General features: G+C 38.5%; 1 protein-coding gene across 2 annotated transcripts; it reads right to left on the bottom strand.

Moving 5' to 3' along the window:
- Window positions 1-874: 874 nt before the first annotated feature.
- On the bottom strand, window positions 875-22145 carry tub (TUB bipartite transcription factor). 2 transcript variants are annotated; one of them, XM_078257450.1, is made up of 12 exons: window positions 21755-22145; window positions 14311-14362; window positions 12659-12821; window positions 11468-11605; window positions 7969-8124; window positions 6424-6545; window positions 5276-5467; window positions 4882-4994; window positions 2935-3049; window positions 2144-2242; window positions 1822-1993; window positions 875-1160 (listed from the first exon to the last, which is right to left on the bottom strand). In XM_078257450.1, the coding sequence occupies exons 1-12, from the start codon at window positions 21790-21792 to the stop codon at window positions 1027-1029; spliced, it is 1494 nt and encodes a 497-aa protein (XP_078113576.1). In that variant the 5' UTR covers window positions 21793-22145; the 3' UTR covers window positions 875-1026. The 2 variants fall into 2 exon arrangements, with proteins under 2 accessions (XP_078113576.1, XP_078113585.1); XM_078257459.1 differs by lacking the exon at window positions 7969-8124.
- Window positions 22146-25864: the final 3719 nt, after the last annotated feature.

The raw sequence follows: 25864 nt of genomic DNA, 5'->3' as shown, positions 1-25864 counted from the left end.
ATCTGAACAATCACTGCAATGTTGTCCATTGATGTGCACTTTGGATTATTATCTTCTGGAGGTTTTTGCAACTCCAGCAATCTAATCAATCTTAATGAACTCTGCATTAGACAAGTAGCTACAGAGAAGGATCTCCAATGCATGTGAGGACAGCAAGAATAGCAAAGACCAATTCAAGCTCAGCTCATTGTTTGGCCAAAGCGTAACACTGGAATTAGTCTTCAAAGGCACAATAAAGTATGTACAGCTATATCTCACACCACAATAGACTTAAAAGTAAAGTGCACCATCATCCTATACATTCACATACATGACACTGTGACACAATATATGGTACACAGCACAGTGTAACATGCCTTTTCCCTGTTCACGTCCAAGTCGCTAGTTGTTTTGTGTGGGATCAGGAGATATTCCTACTTGTGGTGCTAATGTATGTGCTTGCAGCTCCATGGAGCCAATGCTGCTGCAATTGTTGCGAATGATAACAGAAAACATGTAATAAATACATAAATAACAAAATAAATATATTGTGACGTGCATGTTATTGTTAATTCAGTAACTATATAAGCAGTATTCATGCTTGAGGAAGAGAGTGACATTTTGTGTGGCAGATTACATAAAAGCCAGTCAACTTTTAAAACTTACAGATGTGAAATTGTTAGTTAATCATTTACAGATAAAGAAATGTAAAAGTTCTAACTACTACATAAAGAAACAGTGTTTGTTTTTATAATGCCAGTACAGTACAAAATGACTATCGTTATCAAAACAAAGGAATTGGATTTTGAAAGTGGATGGCTCTTTGTGCTTGTTTTCTTCCACAGACCAAAATCATCCAACCTCCCACCCTCCCCTCCCCCCCACTGCTGCACACACAAATCTTGAGGCCCATAAAGCATTTGGGGATATGCAGGACTTCCAAGGTGCTGGGTGATTTGGAGATCTCAAACCAGCCACAAGGATACATTAACAGCCCTTGTTGAGAGGACAGATGGACCAGTTTGCCACTGAACTTCAGGCTGGGATCTATTCACAGGCTAACTTGCTGTCAAAGCTGGAAAGGGCAATGGCAAAGGCTTGCAGGGCACACATTGGGTAGTTATAGTCCATGGTGAAGACATCCTCTGCCACACGGCCAAACTGCATCACAATGTAGTCAGCTGCAGAGGAAGGAAACACAGTTCTCCATTACTTTCTCTCACTATACTTTTTTGTTACTATTCCACCCTTTGATATAGAAAGGAAAAGCAATAAAAATGATCTTTGTTACAGAGGGAGTGCTGTACTAAAACCTACGCCGGGTTGGGTCTTTTGTACTAGGGATCGACCGATACTGTTTTTTCAAGGCCGATACCGATTATTATTAGTTTAAAAAAAAAACAATAACCAATTTTTGGAACCAATATGCATTTACAATGAAAATGAAAATCTTTTGGTCAAAATTAAGATTTTGGAATGTTACATACTCCAACACAAAACTTTGTTTAAATGTTTTAAGCAATTATTTAATAAATTAGAAACTTTCAACATAATACACAGTAAAAGATAGTCAGATAGTGTTGTGGGCGGGACATTAAGTGAGACTCGAGTGAGACCGAAGCAGAGGGACAGACACAGAGCTGTAGCGGAGCCAAAGTAGCACACTTTTTAACTAATTAACTTTATCATATATCAGTCAAATAAAATGCCAATACAGATAATCTGCAAACTGCCAAAAAACAGTCTATCCCTATTTTGTACTGCACAACATGACTATAACATGGCAAATGTACTCTTTAATTTAATATTGAACCTCAAACAGTTCAGAGGTATGGAACTCACGGTCATTGTCGTGAATAATTTGGAAATTTTTGACGGAGGCCTGAGTGACTCGGCCGTGAAAGTTGAGCACATAGGATTGTGTGTCATCGTTCCACACAGGTGTCTTGTTGTGAAGTTCTATCACGCTCTCTGTGTTCTTGTTCTGCCACCTCGCCAGCAGTGACTCGTGGTCCTGTAGTGAAGAATAAAATAGTAGCAGCTTCAGACATGGACATCATAGACATCAGATCAATTATGTTTTGAATTATATTATTAAAAGTATTAGAAGAGGTTGAATTGGTTAGCAGCACAGATGTGATGATTGAGAAATTAGGTAACATACATTTCGTGGGCGAATAGACACTCTCTCGTGGTCCATGTTCATTCCAGGAATGATGACACTCATTTTGCGAGGTCCTTTGAATCCTAAAACATTGGTTTCCTGGATTGAAAAGATGATTACCTGTCCTGTAAGCATGTTCACCCAACAAACTTGCAATGCTTTAAATACATATGGTATATTATTATTATTATTATTTAAAATAGCAATTATGTCAATTATGTCACACATAAAATAAACTACACAACATTTGTATCACAGCAAGAAACACATTGTACTCACTTTATTGTTCTAAATAATTATACACTGCACTATCTACAACTGAAGAAAAATCTTTTCTGCAAATAATGTATGTTATTTGTTGAACTGATAGCTACATCATAATTAAGCAACTGTTATGATATTGTGGACTATTGGTAGTCTGCCATGAAGGTTAAGGCCAGTCTCCTTTATAAAGATTTGATTGGATTTATACATGCATAGATGATAACTTGATTTCAATCTAATTATGGCAATGCCCTGAATCCTCAGTTTGTTGCTTGAATGTTATAATCTGATTATCCGAGTTAGACTCTCTAAATGAAACTGTACATTTCGAAGGCCACCAGACACATTAACCCGAATGTTGTACAGTAGGTCTCCTGTTGGTTCCTTTATACATCTCATATTCACTTATTACATGCTAAGTTGCTTATTAGAAAAACAATCAAGTATTGCATCTCTGTATTGGTAATCACACTGAATTACAGTGTCTCTTATTGCCAACTCATTGCTCAACATTTTGACCAACTCACATAGCAAATGGCTGCAATCTCTTGACGCAGGTTGCTAGCTTCAAGGCTGGTGGTGCTCTTCATGGGGTTCAGGCCGCTGTCGTACACAGTGAACTTAGTTCCCATGAGGTTAGACCTGCAAAGAAAACACAACTGTCTAAGGAGGTCTGTAGATGTAGCTGTACATCTTGCCAGCTAACTAATCAACTTTTAGGATGGAGAAAACGGCCAAACCTTTCCTTTTAGTGCCAACTTAAAAGGTATATAAAGGAACAACAGCCATTTTAAATACCCCACTTTGGGTCACTCTGATTGTTGAACAGTAATAGAGCTATTGTTATTGTGCTCTAATGGATTTTGTTCTAATGGGATTGGGGCTCAGCAGCGATCAATGGCCTGGCTTCCCAGCAGGAGGATGATCAGATCCAGATTCTGACAGTGGGTCACCGTACCACAAGTGGCCAGTGGCTAGTGATATCTATACCTTTAAGGGACTTTCAAGAAGCTCGAAACAGCTTGTTCATGACCATCTACTATGGAAACACAAAGTGTACCTATGTTGTGAAATAGCATTTGTGTATAAATAAAATAAATGTTCTTCTGATCCTGACGTAAAATTTGTAACTGCCTCTACTGGGGAAAACACTTTAGCTCTGCTATTTTATGCAATGTACAAATGGTGCATTATTAGCCTCACTATGAAAGGGGGCTTTCTAATTTTACCAACTATGGCAGTATTTAGTTGCTTTATGCACAGAGGCCATCATTAGTGTTTTGAACATTAACAACACAGGGTAAATCTAATATCAACCCAAAGGGAAATTAACTTTTTTGACCAGCTATAATTCCTGACATGAAATATTTCATCATCTGATTTTGCTCTGTTTGTGTTTCTCAGTTATAGTCTTAAGGCACTGACTATGTGAACTCCACCACTGCAGATGTCATCCTCTGACATCCAACTACATAGTCTTAAAAACACACACAAAACAGTGCAGCCCAGACGTTGACGGTAGTGGTTTACATATATGTGTGAATCGTATGTAAGTAAGGGTTTGCAATGGTTTTTCAAAGCCACAGCTTCAAACAGCTGACTGTATACCTCTTATAGTCCATACCTCATTTAGGCCAGCCCCCTCAAGGACTGTTTAGAAGCACTGGATGAAAGGTCACTGTTCATTTAAATTTAGATCGCCATCATTCAAGGTTTGAGCAGTGCATCGAGCAATGGTCTGGCTCACTCTAAAGATTAAAGGCTGCACAGAGCCATATTTGATTAAACTTCCCAGGAGTTTCCATGGAGCCACTAACGCAACCTTAAAGCTGTCTCTAAAGATTATATTTCTACTCACTTCATGCCTCTACAGCTAATGTACATTTAGGCCTATGTAAAAAAAAATTACAGAAGGAATATACAATAATATAACAAATTCGTTTCCTCAAATTATACATTTTCATTAGTCAAAAACAGTACAGAACATTAATTTCTTATGTGAAAATGAATATAAAGGTGCTGTTCAAGTATTACTTGTTAAATATTCATAAATTAGCAGTTAGATAATTTGTTCATAATTCATTCCTCAGTAGCTACAGTATGCAGTTTTGTGAGACTTACTGTGAAATGTTAATCATACAGTTTTTTTATAGGGCTCATAAGAATGTATAAATGAAGGAATGGGGCTAGACACCAGTTGCATTTCAATTATTTACATTTGGAAATGTATTCTAGTTAGATTAAATATCCATTAAATATTAATAAAAGATTATATCAACACTAAATGCAAGGCCTAAAACAAAAAAATACTTGTAAACTTAAATACTTTAAATTTCAAACAGCAGTGACAGTAAAATAAAAGGTTAAATGAGGAATTATGTACACACTTTACATGAATTCTCAGTGTATATATACTGTAATTTCTGGTGTGGGATGCCAAAATGTTTCATGTAGCAAAGCCATTAAGGACTTACCTCAGTTTACCAATGAAGCTCTCTCCACCTCGAGACAGATCAGTGGGATCGATGGAGATGAGGTAATTTGATGTTTTACTCTTTTTCCTCTTCCTGCCAGCTAACAGGAACACCTGTGACAAGCCAAGCCAGAAACCAAATTAGTAAATCAACTTATTTGGACGCACACAGCTTCAAACTACAAAACAATCTCTTTTGTATATTATTATTATTATTATTGACAGATAAGCTACATTAAATGTCTGTCAACCTTGTAGAAACTGTGCTACCTATTGCAGAGTTTTCACAATGTCCAATACTCCAAAATGTTTGGATTGGTAAATTCTGTTGTTGTTGTTGTTGTTGTTGTTGTTGTTGTACAGTAACAATGTTTTCGCTGCCTGACTCATCTCACCTTCTTGCCGTCCTCTCTCTCCAGGTGAAGGTAGTAGGTGGGATACATGCCTCTGTCCATGCCTTTCTTGTCTCTGGTAATTCTGCACTTCACTCTGACCCCCTGGGGTGCAGGTCTCAGAGAAAACTCTTCAAGATCATCTACATCGATGGCCGGTTCATTGACTGGTGGAGTGGGTGCTGAGGCCACCTCCTGTAGGTGAAAGCAGCCCACACAGGGCAAAGACCCCTCGTGAGATGGTGGACTGGTGAGTGATGCATTCGACTTTCATTAGAAAAGACTAATGAGCCTGAAGATCAAATCGTCCAATGGGACTAAGAATGAGCACACTGTGTCTAAAATAAGGACCTGATGTAGAAATGGAAGATTGATTTGACTTAAGGGAAAGATAAGAGCAGAATGAGGAGCAAAGTGAACACCTGAAATGGAGAACAACATTCCTTATCTGTAACCTCAGTTGCGAAGAAAACTCCCGCACACAAAAATACAGTATATATTAAATATAAAGTTTAATAGTAGGCAACGTTTCGGTACTAGACCATCTTCAGGCAAAGATTTTTCTGTACTTATCTGTAACCTCAAACATTAGATCAAGCAGATCCAAAGCTGGGTGACTTCAAGAAGTATGCAAAAAACTTTTTTGTTTGATTACATAAATTGCACATCAATGCCCACCTGGGCCTTTATGCAAGGCTCTCCACCTCAGGTGTGTACTGTATATTCCAACCAGTTTTTTTTCCTTTCAAACTGCTAGAGGCACAGGTGTCTGTATGAGATTATTGGTACACCACCTGCATACAGTATAATCTGCACTGTAACATATACAGTAAAATTACTTTGTGGCGATAAAATAAATTACAGCCCAGAAATAGTTAAAGCTCCAAATAATTCAACATAGTTTGTAGAAGGAAAAGAAAAGCCAAAGTGCAACAGCATTTTATTTGTATCACATTAAGCCACAATTCTCTATAACTGTACCTACAGCCATGAAGCCTTAATCGAGTTTTAAATAGAGTCCAGCTGAAAAAAAAAAAGATAATCAAAATTTTTTTCTGCATGTCATTCACTTGTAATAGCCACCGGTTGCAGGGCAGAATAAAGACGCATCATGCAGAGAGCATAAGTGTGTGCTGTAAAATGAATTTTACCTTGCATGACTTCTTGCTAGTGGCGGAGCCTGGTCTCGTGTTGCTGTTGAGCTGTGAGGAACTGGAACTAATTTCATCTTCGTCGTCTTCTTCTTCATCAAAATTCATACTGCTGGATATACCTTTACAAACAAAGAAAATACAAAAAGTGAATTGACATAAAATTAAAATGAAATGCTGCAATAATTGTAGCCTCCAACAGGATCACATTCCTACTTCATCCAGTATAACTTCAGGGAAAAAAAACATCTTCATAGTTTGAGGTTTACATTAAATAAAGTAACTTGTGCCCCATGTTTGTGAGTGCAACAATGTTACAAGTTTCCAGTGATTAAACCAGGAGTCAGAACTTAGTGGAGACCCACTGGGTTTTTTAATAAATCTAAGCTTAGTAGTCACTGTTATCTCAGGTGTTATATCAGGACTGTCTATTATCTGTTGTTGTCATCTACAGTTTGGCCAGTACTTGCAGCATTTCATTGCATAAAGTCTATTGCAATTCAGTATCATACTTTTCCATGCATATTGATATCATGGCAAATGTAGGTGATAAAATATAAAACATGTGCTAGTAGTTTAGTGAAATAATAAAGGTGGCTTGCATACAAAAATAGCAGTTCAAAAAACACTTAACTTCCCAGACGTCTGTGAGTCCAGTCATCCATGTTAAGAAGGTATAATGTTACGTGAGAAGGAACAAACTCTGCTTATCTGGTATAAAGTTGCAAATTACAGCCCTGCATAAGGAATATGGTTGTTGCAAGGTTTTTCCACTGAATTATATAAATCTCAATAAAAGTATGGTATAATAATTACTTCAAAGAGTAAACTATAGTGTCATGACAAGATAGCAACAATTATTTTCACACAGCCAAAATGTCACTATCATCATTTACATTTAAGCCTAAAACTGAATGATTGATTTCCTTCCAAAATATCTTTCTAGTTTAGCAAAAACAAAACAAACTGTAGCTGTCTATGAAATCACTCTTTATGTCTGCCATTTTATGATGTCCAAGTGTAAAGTATATTATAAGTGCTATATAGGGTCCTGAAAGTTCTCATAATAGAACAAACAACATAGAGTCCATAGACACTACTTTTTGCTAAACATCTCACAATGCAATACAATGCATTTGATATACTATTATATATATATATATATAATATTTAAATTACAGTCACACAACACTGTACCAATCAGTGAAGGCACAAAAAAGCATGATTTATAAGTGTCCAACATCTCTGTTTACTGCCAAGGAATAATACTTCTATTATAATTAATAATAATAATAATGTTTACAGTAACTTTCAAATCTTTTTAGAAACAAATATGTGTCAGCATCATACGTTATGTCATTCACACACTGGGTCTGAAAATGGCATTTCTATTTGCAGTTGCAAGTTCTAAGATGATTCAGTCTGTTTCGCCCTCCTACTAAGACATCACAGCATGGACCAGAATGCAGTGGGTGTATATGTGGACTCGTGGTTGTGCTATTCCAGATGCAGTGACAGAACCTTTCTTAAACACTGACAGTATACCTTTCTTGAGCATGGTGACTCGCAGGTCCTGTTTACTCTGTGACTGAGTACAGCTCATGACGGGCTCTGCTTCGCCCTCCTCTGTGCTGGGGTGACCCACCGTCAGGATCTGGATCTGACCATCATCCTGCAGGGAAGCCAGGCCATCGATCGCTGCTGAGCCACAATCCCACAAGACAGACGCCATCAGAATACAGCTGCACTACTGTTCAACAATCATTATCGCATGTTAACATACAGTACAATACAATGAATCCCAGCAAAGCAAAACAAAGCAGTTGTAATCATCATGTATTCAACACTTGCCCAAATAAATGTGATAACATTTTCCCAACTCTGCTCTGATGTATGTGTGGGTGTTCTGTGCTCTGTTCTTATGTTTTAAGTAATCGTTTCGCTAACTGTCTTTACTATTAATTTAGCTTCTAATGTGTAAGAGGAGAGAACATTATGTCCGTGCTGCCTCAGGCAATCAAGCACAGTTTCAGCTTCAAAACAACTGACAAGCTCTTCTCTACTTTCTTCTCTTGATACAGTAGAAGTGCAAAATATACAACAAACAGACGTGTAACTATCGGTAAGCAGGGTAAGCGGTGCTTACAGGCCCGGACCAATCAGGGGCCCGCATCACTGAAAGATATTGATTGACAGCTGGGGCCCCCTATCGCATTTTCATTACTCGTGACAATCCCCAGCAGTCCCACATGCAGCAACTGACCAAGCAGGAGTGAGAACGGGTCAAATTAATTTCCTTGTTTCTGATATGAAGACGAGGTGTGTGTGACTCGAACATCTCACATTTACCAACAAAACGTGCATTTCAGCTCGTCCTGCTAACCTGTATACATTTTAACATCAGTGCAGCTGTAACGTTTTTTCACTCTAAAGTCACTGAAGCGGCTGCTGTTTCAATACTGTCGGCTATCTGCAGCGGGCGGGCGGGGCTGCTGCTCCATTTCCCCCGCGACTGACGCGCGCACACACACACACACAATTACACACGGTGGATGCAGGAAAAAACGCAGATGAGACGACACGATGAACTAAATTGAGGACAGCTACGCTCGTTATTGTAAGTGCAATGATAAGTTAAAGTCCAATAAGTACTTTGTCAAACCGTATGAATGTGTGTGTGTGTGTGTGTGTGTGTGTGTGTGTGTGTGTGGCCAAGGTAGGGAATTAACTAACAATGAAAAGATCAACAAGCCACTGACAGTGACATATATGTTCATATTTGATTAACTCAATAAATTATTATTTTTTGTATTAAATCCACCAGCCATTTTCATATTATACCAACATTTGCAGCATCCTGAGCCTTTTTGGTAAGGTTACTAGGAAAACTCAGCCCAGAGTAATTAATTAATAGTAATAATTATTATTCTCCCCAAAACAAGTTTCCTTTTTATTTTTAAAGAACTATACAAAAAAAATTGCAACTTTTTTTGCAACGTTCACTGTCTTCTGCAACTTCATTGCAACAAACATACAAGACATTGCAACTTTTATCGCAATTTTTTACAAAAGCTCCTGTGAAATCAGGCATTTTAGGCCGCAAAATCCTGGAGGGACTGCCCTTGTGTGTTTGTGTGACTGCCCAGGCTACTCCTGATTTTGTCAGTCATCTCATCTCTTATATGCTGTTTCTCTATGATCCTATCCTGTCCTATTGATGGTAGCCTACTCGTGGACATTGCGCTGTCATCACGTGCTGTAGTAGGGGGGCCCGCCTTGATAATCCTGCATAGGGGCCCGGTGTTGGCTCGTTACGCCACTGACAACAAAGATGATGGGAAGGGGAATACTGCAAATGGACATTCTACAGGGAAGTTTGGGGTCCCCTGGAGCTACTCCCCGCACGACCCGACACCGGAAAGGCGGACGAAGATGGATGGATGGACATTCTACAGCACTGTTTTACTGTAAATGAGAAATGAGAGTGTTCAGTTTTTTATTTGGTGCAGTGTTGCTGTGTATATTGAAAATATATTTTTGTTGAGTAGGCCTATAACCCAATTATTAGCTAGTCTAATCAGTTGGTTTCTAATTTGGTCAATTGTCCTTTATTTCCTTTCCCTCAAAGGTGCGCATGTGGAAATCCAGTGTCTTATGAAAAAGCATGTTGCATTCCTGTTGGTATGTTTTCATAATTGAAATTTGATGGCATTGATTGATGAAATTTGGCTGAAGGTGCATGGAGAAATTGTAACTCTTTTTGACATATGTATGACAGATTAGTCAAACAAACAACTTGTGTATTTCATTCCAAGATTTAAACTGCTGGAAGCCTTGCTAAGAAGAGGTGTGCATATTTTTTTATCCCAATGAAGTTGAACCAGTCTAATATTATGTTAGATAGTAGATAATTAAATCATTTCAGATGTAGATTTCATATTATTGGAGCAGCTTGAATTACTCTTTCTGAGCAAATTCAACAACCTGTACTCATCTATTCTGTAGCCTTGATGCAGCTGATTGCATATTAGCTTGTAAAAATAAGTCAGAGAAGGAGTGAGACAGACAGGTCCATCAATAGTGAGTTTGGCGCTACTGGCCTGATTAATCTTTTTTAATTTAGGAAAAAAAAATTTCTAGGACACAGTCATTCCAAAGATGAGCATCTACTGTGTTGCGCTAGATCAGATGACAAACCTGTAATATGTAAGAAAATGATGTTTTACAAATATTGTAATGATGCTGTTATAAACCTTAGCTTATTATGGTATGACTTTGTGTATCAGTTCATTATCGTTTCGTTCAATTTTGTTTCTATACATTTTATGACAAATATACACCAGTACACTCACACTGCATAGTGTCAGTCTTAACTAACGCACTGTGAATGTCAAAGATCATAGAATCAAAGGGAAACAATCAAAGCTTGAAACACTGTAGATGTGGGTGGAATACCCCTTTTCAGCACTCAGTTTTTCCTTCCTTGTCCACTTGTTCGTGTCAGCAGGCTGACAGCACTCAGACTGTCATACATCATCATGCACAGTTGAGCTTTGACAAGCATGGCACCACAGCATTGGCTAAGAGGGCAGCTTCGCTGGCTGTTTGTTGCCAAATGTGGCTTGAAAAGTCAGCAGGCAAACCATTGTGTGAGGATTGCAAAGAGGGTTTGTATAGACAGTTGCAGCTGCTGGATAATAAGGATTTTGACTCTTCTCTTTCATACTGCGGCCTGCCTCTAATTACTTAAATCACTTTTTTAGACATATAGACATGAATAAGTTAAGACCAAGAACAAATATTCTTAAAAACAATATCCTAATTGTACTAGCAATACATACAAAAATGCTTTTGGTGTGTTTATACTGTCAAATGTATGTATATTTTGTCTTTTTTGTTGTCTTTCACCTTTTCTCACCACCTACTCTCTCATTCGGTCAGTGTGTCAATCTTTTTTGCAGTGTGCCTGTCTATTCATCTCATTTCTATCTATACTATATAGACTATGTCTGACTGCCCTTAATAGGCAGGCTGGTAGGCTGACCTTTGTGCTTCCCCTTCCTCTCCTTCTTGTTGCTGCCCGTCTGGGGAGTGGAGCTGGCCGATGCTTTGCCCTTTTTGGCCGAGCGAGGTGGCTGTGTGTCCGCTATCACCTTCACCTCCTCCTGTTCAGCTTCTTGCACTAAACACAGGGATGGCAATGACCAGCAGCATGATGCAGGGTTATCAGAACAGATGGACAGAGAGGGAGAGAAATGGAAATGAGGGCTGAGCACAGTTTAACATTACACTGACAGAAAACTAATTTGAAACATTATGTATAAAGATAATATAAATAAGGTTTTACTATATAACAGTTACTGTAATACATATCAGTGTTGTTTATTAAGTCTCTGGCATGAAATAACAATATTAAATAAAATATAAGTAAATAAATGTTAAGCCAAACATTTAAAAAGGTTCCACTGGTTTTAAGTTATACCTTTATTAACAAATGTTTGTTTACTGAAATGGGAACTGCTGAATTAAGCATCTTTAAAAAATCATTCAAAACATAACAGTATGTGTTGCAGATGTATTATTCTTATAATGATAAAGATTGTAATTTAATTTTTAAACATCCATGCAGCAGTACAGTTCAGATTCACTCTAAGTAAGGTGATTATTATTTTTCCTACTTTCCATCAGAATATCAGCATAGTGCAGGGGAACATTTTGTCAATACATTTTCTCTTTTCTCAGCGGGAAATGTGACAGTTCATGGCCTTGAGCCCAGAAATTGGCCCTCAGAACTGGAGATTAAAGTGGATGGCTGCTCTGACACGGTCTCTGTGTGTAGATAAGACCTCATCAATTCCAGTCTTAACACCATTTCTGCTCTCGAGTGGATAGATTTGCAGCACAGTGTGAGCACCTGTAATTGATGGTACAGAATGTTGAGTTGGTTCTACATGGGCTCTAAGTTAAATTGGTAATGTTAGCAACTGTTCTTTTTGTAACTTGTATAGTTATATGTTTGGCCTATGTGCTACTTGTAATGTACAGTTATAATTGGGAAAATAAACATAACATAAAACGATGATCTCTTTCAGCCCAAGAATAAATACTTCCTGTAAATACGACAGGTTGATCAAACGAGCAGTCTGAGCTCATTTTTTCACACAGTGTTTCCTAAACCCTCTGTTTGAGCTTCCAGAATCAACAGAGTCCCAGAGGAGTGCCAGTCTTTACTCACCATGGTAGATGGTGCTGCTGTTGCTGCTGAGGTAGGATTCTACCAGCGGAGCCTGTTCCTCGCTCTGTTTGGTCCGACGAGTGCGAGATCTCCCGTCCACATTAGACTGGACCATCAGAGGCTCCTGCCTCTTCTTCTTCTGCTTCTGTTCAAGGAGTGCTCGCTGTTGTGGAGGTCACGGGTGTACATGCACACAAACATGCCCAGATAGAAAGAAAAATAACAAAAGCACAGTTTCAGCAAATGGAGGATGTTACACCCTCCTACATCATTATCAGAATAAAGTAAGTAGTAAATAAAAATACAATGGCACAGAAGTCACTGAAGAAAGCACCAATTACTACAATAAAGAACAACGTCTTTATTTGTATGATTATTTGTATTTGTCACCAAGCATTTAAAGGTTTTTGTACATACATGATACATTTCACACCCAAAATTGCCTCACTGAGTGATTATGTAACAATTTAGCCGCTAATTGTTGATTGATTGTATGATCACTTCACTTATGCCGCATTTCCTGCATGCCTGCACTGAGGGGGTGCTTTCTTCAGTGGAAAACCAAATAGAGAAAAGCTCTGGGTACCAAAAGTGAGTCGAGTCGAGCCAAACCGAACCATGCAGTGGAACTAAGGCATTATAATCAGTAAACCATGTCAATATCTTCAAGACGCAATAAAGCTTTATTCTACTTGTTCCTGTGAAAAACACAAGTCCTCAGACATAATACAGTATACAAAATAGCTTTCCATTTTAAACTAAAGTTGTTTGTGATTCTCACTTCACAGATTTTCTTGTAAGCTAGTTTCATACCGTAGGCAGAGTGTTGGGTTTTAAAGCAAGTGGCGATAACGCAGATACATCTGTTAAGTCAGGACAACAATCTGAAGATTGTAGGATTGTAGGATAAGGATTAGCTGCCTGAACCACTTTGACCTGAGGCTGGATATAGTTATTCATTTGGACTTACTGTCAGCTATATGCAAGTCTTCAAACCAGAGCTCATCAAATATTGAAGGTTTCTATTAGTGGAGAATTCAGGCTACAGAGCACTGGAGCAATACAGTATCCCCTGTAAAGCTCACATCTGTGCCAAGACAGTGATAACAATAGGCACATTTACACAGCATGGATTTGATCTATAAGGCTTTGATGTGTTGGTGACGCACAGGTTTGAAATGCAAGCTTCTCTCCCTTTGACGAATAGGTTACTTATAAACAAAGAAAAGATGTTTTTTTTTACATCACACTGTCTCAGTCTTCCAAAATAACAGAAACCAGGTGAGTAAAGTGTAAAATTAAGAAGTAATATATTTCATACCTGAATAAATCATTAATCCAAAGAATAATTGACTTTGTTGTCATCAATAAGGCTACGGCTATAATTCCTATGTCACCATTTAGAACACTTGAGTTAATACTGATTGGCTTTGGGTTTTGTGCATGTTATTGTAAAATGTATACACACTGTCTCATTAGAACTCCCCTCAGAGAGATAACAAGTCCTAGCTGAGGATTCATCATGAGACCATATGTGGCCTCATGATGGAGCACAGGAAGTTTGTGTCATGATAAAACAGCGCTGTTATAATTGATTTTGCCTCTGTGTTACTCTATTATCAGAGCTGCTTGAAAGAACAGCAAAGACCTACCTGTCTGTCCAGTTTCTGCTGTCGGAGGTTGGTGCCCTCATCGTCTAAAGTGCTGCAAAGAAAAGAGCGAAAAGAGAGAGTGGTGTTAAAATGCCGAAAAGTACTCCTCAGCTGTTAATGATGTTTATAATTTTATAAAGACATTCTCCAAACTGCTTAAGTTCATTGACTTGGTACTCTGAAATCGCAGCAGGAGGTTGGATACGTACAGTATCTGACTGTATTTCAGCTGCATTGCCTTTAATATACAGTATTTGGTAATTAATCTTGTTGTTGACTTCAGGAAAGAATTTGTTTCTGCAGCAAGACATTTTGGTTTCACATTAAGACCTAAAGTATCCTTACTGCTGTGATTACTCCTCCACAACTCATTATTCCCTGAAAACCCAAATGAGTATATCAATTGTATAAAAGGTGTTTTTATATTATCTTTGTGCATTCTTATCTTGAACTACAACAATGTAGGACTACAGAAGGATTAAAAGTATTAGGGAAGATTTTCTAGTCTTATATTTTGGCATGAGTAACAAAAAGACTTATCTTGAATGGATTGTATTCACTTATCTGATGCATATTTTTTTTAACTTACTGTATCTTATGCATGTAATGAATATAAAATAGCCAGCCACACGTAAACCCTCCACTTATTTACTCTACATCAACATCAAATCTTGATCAAAATATGTTTCAAAGACAAAATATACATGATATTATGGACAAGACACACAGGAGAATGTGTACAGCACAATACAACATAGCTTCAGATACAAAGTCGATTAAAACACACAGTTGCAGCATAAGTGTAAAAGAGGAAAGTGCTGCAGAGCTAACAACACTGTCATAGCATCTTGGATAAAGGTGTTTATATCCTCTGGGTGGCTCATCAAATAGGCACCGAAGCAGTTTAATGAGAGCATGTGTACTTTGATAGATACAGCCCTTAAAAAAACTCCCCTTCAGTAACACTGTAAAAGCCAGAGGGGCTCAGTTAGCTTCTTCTTAGTGAATACAACAGCAACAGAATCAAAGGCATCACTTTAACATGATGCCGTAAATGATGTCATAGTGTCCAGAAAAAAGAGAAAAAAGAGACATAGTATAAAGCTGGCCCAGATCATTAGTGAGAGAAGAGGAACAGTTTGAGAGATTCTTGGTTTCCATTGCTGACTTGTAGCAAAGATGTCCTGAGTTTTACCAGAAATGTGCTACAGAGATCCTTCTTCAACCATGTCCCCTTTACTAAACTCACTCCTCCTTTCTTTGAGACACTGCTTTATTTCGTGGATACCCATAATTTGATTTTAGGATGTTTTTCCCCGCAGTAGTCAGATTATGAAATGTTCAATATTCCATTAAATGCTCTGTAAGTCAATTTGCACATCCACACAGCTTTAAAAAAAAATGATGCAGCTGGGATTTAGCAAACGTGACAAGAAGGCGTAAAAAAAGAAGAAGCTTTGAGTGACTGTGACTGGAGGTACACGTGCAGATCTGCTCAAGTATGTCAACAGAGATTAAGTTATAACTTGAATCCATGGTTCACTCTTAGGAAACAATACCAGTAAACATATGAACAGCAGCGTATGTCTCAACAAAGGCAGAGACAGAGGGTCTAATTAGGGTGGGTGGCATATGCTGTACAGATTGCAAAAGCCCTTTGAGGCACATTTATAATTGTGGGCTAACTAAGCAGCAGCTGATTCACCTACACACTTTTTTGATAGATGAAAGAGACTTTGTGTGTACGGTATCACCACAAACTAGATAAATGGACATACAGTAATCACCCCCTCAGTCATACTAGTGTAAGTGTCTTTCAGCAGTTTACCCTGTAGTGTTTCAGAGGAATGTGAAAAATGTGACAGATGCTATACTATCCATGTGTACATTGAACTTTTGTATATGTATATTATATATATATATATATTATATATATAAAGCATGCTTGTGTCCTCTGCAACACATTTAATATATGATGTAATGCAAAGAGAAAGCAAGGACAAAAGGAAATAATGGAGGAAGCATACCATTACACCCCAGCAGCACAGCACACAATAGATGGCACAATATCAAGCACACACCTGATCTCAGCATCAACAACTGGGTGATATCTTTCTCTACAACAAAACCAGTATTGACTGCACCCTGACATAATGCCCCTGGCCTAAGCAAATAGCCAAAGGTCAGTGTAGCACACAAGCAACATTGATGAAATGATTATAAGAAAGTTGGTCACTGATTCCCTCTTCACCACAGAATAGTAAGTGACTGTCAAAGAATATATACAGATATATTCAAGAGCTGCCTTCTTTATATGATAATTTATAAACATGCAAACATTAACGTAAAGAGACAAACATTATAGTAACTAATTGCCCAGAGATAGAATCAAAATCCAAGTTACAGTATAATAACTACGTACAGAACATGTAATCACATCACATTGTGTAGAATGTAAAGAACATTTGCCACATGTTCCACATGTAGCCACATGAGAACAGGGCTGCAGCTATTTTTAATATCATTTTATTTTTGTTTTTTTACAATTAATCAATTAACTGTTTGCAGTAAATATAGTGGGAAATGGTCATCACAATTTACCAGTATCTAAGTATAGCTTTGCTTTGTCTGACCAACAGTCATAAAACCCAAATTTACATTAAAATGAGGGCGCCTGGATAGCTCACCTGGTAGGGCGAATGTTCTTATATAGAGGAGGAGGTTTAATCCTTGACACAGCAGCCACAGGTTCAACTCTGACCTGTGGCCCTTTGCTGCATGTCATTCCCCATCTATCTCCCCTCTCTGACTTTAGCTGTCCTATAAAATAAAGGCCTAAAATGCCCCCCAAAAAATGAAACAGCTGAGAGCAAAACTTACATTTGAGAAGCACAAATTATGGATTGCTGAAAGAATAAATCAAATATCAGAATCAACATTGATTAATATTCTTTCGGTACACTAATCGATTAATAGACCAATTGTTTCTTGAGTTTGTGAAATGTCTGCCAAGGTTGGGTAATCAAGGATTACTTGATATTTAGGGAGAGGAAACAATCGTTGAACTGAGAACAGAATAATGAGGTTATTTCCTGCTTCCTTACTTTTATTAAACAGCTATATTATTTGTCATCAAACACAGTTTAACTTAAAAAAAAACAACAACAAAAAAACAGGTAGTTTACATTTTTCATTAACATAGCTGTTAACTGTAACCTTCCTCTTCCAGTGTTTCCTGATTGGACAGCTTTAAACTGGTGTGTTGGTGTGTTGGTGTGGGAGTGTGTTCATCTGTCTGTTTCGGAAGAATCAGTTAAACTTCGGCTAAGGTAAACAACTATATCTAGATCAGCCGCAGCAAAATGACAACAAATTCAATTATGAATGTATTTGTGACAACGTGTCCTCCACAAACAAAGTTATAAATCTGACAGATGCCAGTCTTTCTCAGTAACGAGTGTTAAGCTTTGTATCCATGCCGGCAACAGCACTTCATTTCCACATGAGACCTTTGCTTGCATTTGCGCTATTGTACGTTTTTAGTACATTTTCTCTGTGATAGAGCCAAACCCGGTTTGAATCATACATGTTTGAGCTGCCTGTTGAACTACACAAACTTCACCTACTATAAACATCAGGGGTTGGTGAAGCTCACAGCTCCCTGCTGCTGTGGTACATCAAACCCTACCGGAATTTTACTGGGGGCCCCCACTGTGCTGCCTTTTCATCTGCTCTCCAATAAACTGCATCTACTAAAGGTGAATTGATTAATCACTCTCATTAAAAAAAAAAAAACAGGATATTTATCCAGCACAAGTGATTGGCTCTTCGCTTTCTGTTTCCAGTCCTCCCTTTTCACCGACTGAGCTCTTAATCACAGCCGACAGAGTCACTGATTGTTCCTTCAGCTCGCGTGGCCGGGCATCTTGGAGATCCCTGAGAAACCTTGAGGGTTCCTAATTAGAGGGCAATGAGAGGTTTTCTCCAGAAGAGTTGGAGAGGATAAGCTACAGCAGAAGAGGAGAGGCTGAAAGTTGAAGGAGTTGTCTGCTGATGTGTGTTAAATGAGAAAATTATGTTGTTCTTCCAGCACTCCTAACTATTACTGAAATGATGTTGTTTTGCAGGCATTATGTTTTTTACATGCAAATCAAGATTGTGGCAAAGTCTTTCCTTACACTGCTTATTTTAGAGGATATTGTGTTACATATGCAGCTTATATGGCACAGGCAACTAATACTTTTTCTGCATGTTCTTAATGAATGAAAAACTTTCTTATTTTATTTTCTATTACTTTGTGAGTAATCTGTGTACGTTTTAACAGCCATTGTTTTACTCTCAACAATTTCAAACCTTTCATGCATACTGCCCGAAGATGATGTATAAATAATGTGACATCCAAATGATAAATGGTCATGTAGGTGTTAATTTGGTGTATTTCGCAATGCTGACTAGTAACTGCAGGGCTGATAGTTACAACATGATTAAAAGTAGAATGTATTTCCAATGTTGTATTTGCGATAGAATGTTCCATTTTTTACTTTCAATTGGTTGTCTCTCAGCTTGATTAATGCCAACTGCGGCAAATCTGTTTTCATTTCCCTATTCAATCTTACTGGTGCAAAATATATAAGGCTAACAGGTGGTTTGTCAACATGGTTTATGAGCAATTTATACTCTTCTGTCAAGAGCTTGAATGTGACAGTGACTGTGACAGTGGAGAGTCAGTCCTGCAGCTACAGCATGTAAGATCAATGAATAGTCAGTCTACCTGCATCTCTGCACTACGACTCTAGTTAGACGACAAAGGCCCACACAGATGCAATGAAAATGTATTTACCTCCCACTCTCTGTCAGATATACAGACAAACAAAGCACTCCATGTCTGCAATCAGCGTAATCAGTGTATGAATAAGCATCAGACAGGAAGATAATGACACAAACAGAGCTGTGGAGGTCAAACAGCTTGTTATTGTGGAGAGTCTCTGGTCACTCTTGCTCTGCAACACGCCGATAGTGAGGTTCACTGGAAGCTTCATAATCCATTAGAGAACAACACTAAAGTGCAAGATGGACAAAAAGATCAAGTTTGAAGAGGGATGGCTCTGTACAAGGTGTTACTAGATTATCCTCAGGTCAAGTGAATATCGAACGAAAGCTTATATATTTATCATTAAATAGGCTACCTTATTGGATCTAAATGTGCAAAGCCTTTATCAATCAAAACTGAGCATCTAAATTAGGCTATATTTTGAGGTCATTGAACAATGTGGTTGTTAGTTATCTGATTTATCTGATTATGTTTGAAGGAAAATATTCTGATTCGTTATACTTTTTTTGGCCTCTGTTTTTTTTTTTTCTTCCATTTTTAAATAAAAATGTATTTATATATGTATGTATTATGTTTTTACATTATTGCAACCATTTGAATAGCCAACATTTTAGATTCAGATTTTGGTTGTGCTGTTACACAAGCACTATATTTACAATAAACTGTACCTTATATGTCAAGTTCAAGACAGCAGGCTGGTGCTGTGAAATTCAGGACTGATTTTGATCTCTTCTTATCAAATTAGCATTATAATGCTATTAGATGTAAATTGAATCCTCGTCAACATTAAAACATGTTTTTTGATTTGGACACAAAAATAGTGGATTTTTAATTAACTCAGCCAGCCACAAGTGAATTTGGGTTACCGGGGAGGAAAGGATTTGACTCGGTCACTGAGACTCCTCTTCACACTTTAAAATAGTTTCATATGCTTTACCAGGTTTAATATGTGTGACCGTCACTGGCTAATGGTTCTGCAGCAGCACCTGGCAACAATGGAGGACAATCCAATATGCACACAAAAGCATGTTTAATTTTCATTTGCATGGTGCAATGCACCAAATTCAATTGTGAGAAAATGTGTCTGATGAGTATTGCAACAACCCAAACTGACCTTGTCAGTAAAGTCAATAATAAAGCAAATTAAAAAAAACGGATACAGATCATGGCATTAAAACGCCCTCAGATAAGATTTTCTGAAAAAGTAATGTGAAACAATTGTAAATGCCTCTTTGACTATATACCAATTTCAGCATTTCTTTTGTCAAGAGCTTACAATTTCTGCCGTCCTCCACTGGGTCCCCACGTCAGAGAAGAACAGAAGAACAGAAAGGACTTGCACAAGTTTTCCAGTACTGAAATGCTAATCTGTTGAATTTGCTCCCTACAGAGAAGAACTTCTAAAAAAAAATGCTGTTTCTTTGTGGAAGTGTGTGTTTGTGGGCTTTTTTTCCTTTCATTTTGTCAATTTCTGTGCACAGTATATCTCTAATGAGATGAGAGAGCCACACAGTGCAGCTGTCTCCTTCAAGTCTGCACAGAGGCCCATGCATTTTTCATGGCAGCTTCACTTGATAAGGAAAAACTGCTCATTGAGGAACCACCAATCTCTCTGTCCCAGCCCTCTCACTGACACTCAAATGGCATACTCAAGAGACAATTTTGGACACTGAGAGTGGTAAATGTCTTGTTTATATTATGTCACTGTCCACCATTAAAATCAGCATTTGCGCGTTTTTTCTAGAAAAAAAAGTGATGGGGTGAGAAGGCCAAAATGTAGAATGACCCAATAAATACAGTTTGTTCTTCCCACTTCTGCATCAGTCATGAATAATACATTTCTGTTTGTTTAATGGCTTCATAAAACGCTTTTGTATTAACCTTGTTAATCTTTTTTCAGAAGTTTAATTTCATTCTGAAATTCACCGTAACTTATGGCAACCGTGAGCCACTAGCATCAAAGTAAGTAGGGAAACCATGACAATGGGTATTCAATCAGAGGAAAGAGCCAGCAGCGTTAGTACTGCACTTGAAATAATGAAAGCAGATATAGGTTTTACAGCAAAATACTGAAGGCTCATAAATGCTCACACTTTTTGTTATTTACAAAAAAGACTTTGCTACAAATGGCAGGATTATATTCCCGTCATCAAGCGATGCATATCAGTTTTTCACACATTCACACACAAAGGCAGGAACTTCCTCTGTGAAACAACGAAGTGAAACTATGTACTCCATAAATGTGATTCGACATCCTACATTTATAATGACATTCCAATTAAACTCTTTTGAATCTAATAAAACAGCACTATTTCTGAATCAAATCATCTGCAGTTTTACACATGAACAATAGAATTTTTTTTTCCACTAAACATGGTCATATTAGCAAAAACAAGAGTATTATCCCTTATAAATCCAGTTTCCATCCGCATTGTTTGCTTTTATTGTGCCAATGGCACCTGTATCAGTCTACACTGTAAAACCTATATTTGATCTCCTTGTCAGACACTCACATTACTGAACACCCGCTCAGATACACAGACACAAACACACTGCTTCAAAAGATGAACACTGTGCCCTTTCTCCTGTGTTCTCAGGCATGTGGTACAGTACCTGTAGGGAATCCAGTCGGAGTAGTGCTTGGAGCTCATTCTGTATCAATCACTCTGACCGCTGCTGCCTAACTGCAAGGCTAACGGCCTGCAACAGCACCAGTGCAAGTGGCTACGGGGTCTGAGGACAGCGATCACAGCCAGAGAGCCCACATCGTCCTGTTCATCCTCTGCACACAGCCCTGTATTCCCCAGCCTGCCTGTGTTTCTTTGTATGTCCTCTAGCCGTGGGGCAGCAAATGACTAACAATCCAGACAGACAGCCGCACTCCTCAGTTGTGCACACCGAGCACATGAAATAAGCGTTTTCTTCTCTCCCATGTGTACACTTCCAGTCAATGCCTCTCCTCTTCTCCCATCCACCTCCTCTGCTCCTGCTCTGTGCTGGCTCTCTTCCCTCGCTCTCACTAGGATCTATCTAAATCTCCCTCCGTTTCTTGCCCTTTAAATCCTCGCCCCCTCCCTTCCTTCCTCTCTGTCGAAATCTCGCTCTGTGCTTCTCTACCCAAATCTATCTCTTATTATCTCTCATAAAGCATCACCTACAGCAGCATCCAGTGCAAAGCCTTAAGTAAAAAATGTTAAAGAAAGTCCCCTTTGTCTTGCCTCTTTGATGTTCCTTCTACGCTATTTCTGTACAGTGCCACCCCTCCCTCTCTACTACACTCTTTCTTTTTCTGACACTCTCCGTTTCTCTCTTGCACACTGTTTGTGTTGCATGAGGCATGTAAAGCAGGGACTCAGATGTGTTTTCTGGACCATAATTTATTTATTCTCCCAGAGTAAGAGGCATTAGCATATGACTGTGCAGACTAGTGTTAACAGCCTTTAATTCAACACTCTCCACAGCCAGACAAAGGCACCCTGTGATAGTGCCACAGCTCTGAACCTCTCTCACACACATCTGCTTCCGCCCTCCGTCTGCCGCCCTTCACTGTCACCACACAAACACACATCACTCACTGTGTTCCCAGGGTTATTCAGGAGTCCATCTATAGACAGTTAAACCCAGCGGCTTCCTTGTGACAAAACAGCTTTACAAGGAGTCGATTCATGTCAACTCTAACAAAAAATATCCTTTAAGTGTGATCCAAGACGTGTGCTGATTTCAAGAAAGTGAAATCATCTGAAACAATCCTGACAATTATTTGGGGGAAATCTATTGCTTCTGGGTACGTATGAAAGCATCTCCCCATCTACCGACTCCCTGCAAAACAGCCTCAAGCTAAATCTTTTATTTGCTGCATTTCATCGTCCATGTGTTGCACCAATAACTATTATATATCCACATGGATTTAGGACATTCAATGCACCAAACCATTCTGAAATACGCACATGCATTGAAGGGCGCGCACACACACACACACACACACACAAAATGTGTAATGTGTTGATGCTTACAGTACCTTGTTCATTCTACCAAGGTCATAACTCATATGTGCTGATCAGACATTGTGCCACTAAAGCTGTAATATAACATTCAGCATTGCATAAAATGTTATTTATGTAAGCAGACTATTCAAACAGTGGAGTCACTATTATAGTAAGGGCTATCAAGCATCTTGCCTTAATTATTTATTGTACGTCTAAAAAAAAAAAGCCTCACATCACTGAGTTCAGTGGTAGAGTGCCAAAGTAAACCAGGAGGAAGATTAAACGGCAGTGAAAGCCAACAGAGAAATAAAGACCTTTCTCTTTCATGTATACTGTATATAAAAAATATGTTTTAAATGAAAGGTTGATGTGTTATAATAACCAAACCAAAGATGACATAATTTTCCTGCATGATAAATAACAATTGACTTACATTTAATATCCTTTAAAAGCAGTGCTGTGCATGTTACTGAATTATAAATTCTGATTACAGACTCACTACTCATTTTAAAGGCTTCTCACTTTATATCTTAATTAAAATTTCTTAATGTATATAGCACCGTACAAGGCAAAAAGGCGTGTGGTGATAAAAATCTAGACTCAGAGGTATTTAATTGATTTTAACCTATAGTTTTCAATATGTCAATTTTGAATGGCTTTTCACAAATATTGATAACATGATATTAATGGACATGGACAATTAGCCTGAAATGAAAACAGTTGAACAATCTATAATTATATATATATACAGTCAGGTCCATAAATATTGGGACATCGACACAATTCTAATCTTTTTGGCTCTATACACCACCACAATGGAGTTGAAATGAAACGAACAAGATGTGCTTTAACTGCAGACTTTCAGCTTTAATTTGAGGGTATTTACATCCAAATCAGGTGAACGGTGTAGGAATTACAACAGTTTGTATATGTGCCTCCCACTTTTTAAGGGACCAAAAGTAATGGGACAGATTAACAATCATAAATCAAACTTTCACTTTTTAATACTTGGTTGCAAATCCTTTGCATTCAATTACAGCCTGAAGTCTGGAACGCATAGACATCACCAGACGCTGGGTTTCATCCCTGGTGATGCTCTGCCAGGCCTCTACTGCAACTGTCTTCAGTTCCTGCTTGTTCTTGGGGCATTTTTCCCTTCAGTTTTGTCTTCAGCAAGTGAAATGCATGCTCAATCGGATTCAGGTCAGGTGATTGACTTGGCCATTGCATAACATTCCACTTCTTTCCTTAAAAAACTCTTTGGTTGCTTTCGCAGTATGCTTCGGGTCATTGTCCATCTGCACTGTGAGCGCCGTCCAATGAGTTCTGAAGCATTTGGCTGAATATGAGCAGATAATATTGCCCGAAACACTTCAGAATTCATCCTGCTGCTTTTGTCAGCAGTCACATCATCAATAAATACAAGGGAACCAGTTCCATTGGCAGCCATACATGCCCACGCCATGACACTACCACCACCATACTTCACTGATGAGGTGGTATGCTTTGGATCATGAGCAGTTCCTTTCCTTCTCCATACTCTTCTCTTCCCATCACTCTGGTATAAGTTGATCTTTGTCTCATCTGTCCATAGGATGTTGTTCCAGAAATGTGAAGGCTTTTTTAGATGTTGTTTGGCAAACTCTAATCCGGCCTTCCTGTTTTTGAGGCTCACCAATGGTTTACATCTTGTAGTGAACCCTCTGTATTCACTCTGGTGAAGTCTTCTCTTGATTGTTGACTTTGACACACATACACCTACCTCCTGGAGAGTGTTCTTGATCTGGCCAACTGTTGTGAAGGGTGTTTTCTTCACCAGGAAAGTATTCTTCGGTCATCCACCACAGTTGTTTCCCGTGGTCTTCCGGGTCTTTTGGTGTTGCTGAGCTCACCGGTGCGTTCTTTCTTTTTAAGAATGTTCCAAACAGTTGATTTGGCCACACCTAATGTTTTTTGCTATCTCTCTGATGGGTTTGTTTAGATTTTTCAGCCTAATGATGGCTTGCTTTACTGATAGTGACAGCTCTTTGGATCTCATATTGAGAGTTGACAGCAACAGATTCCAAATGTAAATAGCACACTTGAAATGAACTCTGGACCTTTTATCTGCTCCTTGTAAATGGGATAATGAGGGAATAACACACACCTGGCCATGGAACAGCTGAGCAGCCAATTGTCCCATTACTTTTGGTCCCTTAAAAAGTGGGAGGCACATATACAAACTGTTGTAATTCCTACACCGTTCACCTGATTTGGATGTAAATACCCTCAAATTAAAGCTGAAAGTCTGCAGTTAAAGCACATCTTGTTCGTTTCATTTCAACTCCATTGTGGTGGTGTATAGAGCCAAAAAGATTAGAATTGTGTCGATGTCCCAATATTTATGGACCTGACTGTATATATATATATATATATATATATAGATGAAAAACACATCAAGCTTATTTCCCTTCGAAATGTGAAGATGTCCAGCAGTGCCATCAGCTCAGAACTGGCAGAAACCAGAGGGACCCAGGTACACCCATCTACTGTCCGGAGAAGTCGGGCCAGAAGTGGTCTTCATGGAAGAGTTGCAGCCAAAAAGCCATACCTCCGCCATTGAAACAAGGCCAAACAACTCAACTATGCACAAAAACATAGGAACTGGGGTGCAGAAAAATGGCAGCAGGTGCTCTGGACTTTTGAGTCAAAAATTTGAAATATTTGGCTGTAGCATAAGGCAGGTTGTTCGCCGAAG

This window comes from Sander vitreus, chromosome 1 (genome assembly GCF_031162955.1).
Source record: "Sander vitreus isolate 19-12246 chromosome 1, sanVit1, whole genome shotgun sequence".
In the NCBI taxonomy this organism is placed as follows: Eukaryota; Metazoa; Chordata; class Actinopteri; order Perciformes; family Percidae; genus Sander; species Sander vitreus.
The sequence above is the reverse complement of the archived record's forward strand: the minus strand, read 5'-3'. Positions and strand labels throughout refer to the sequence as shown.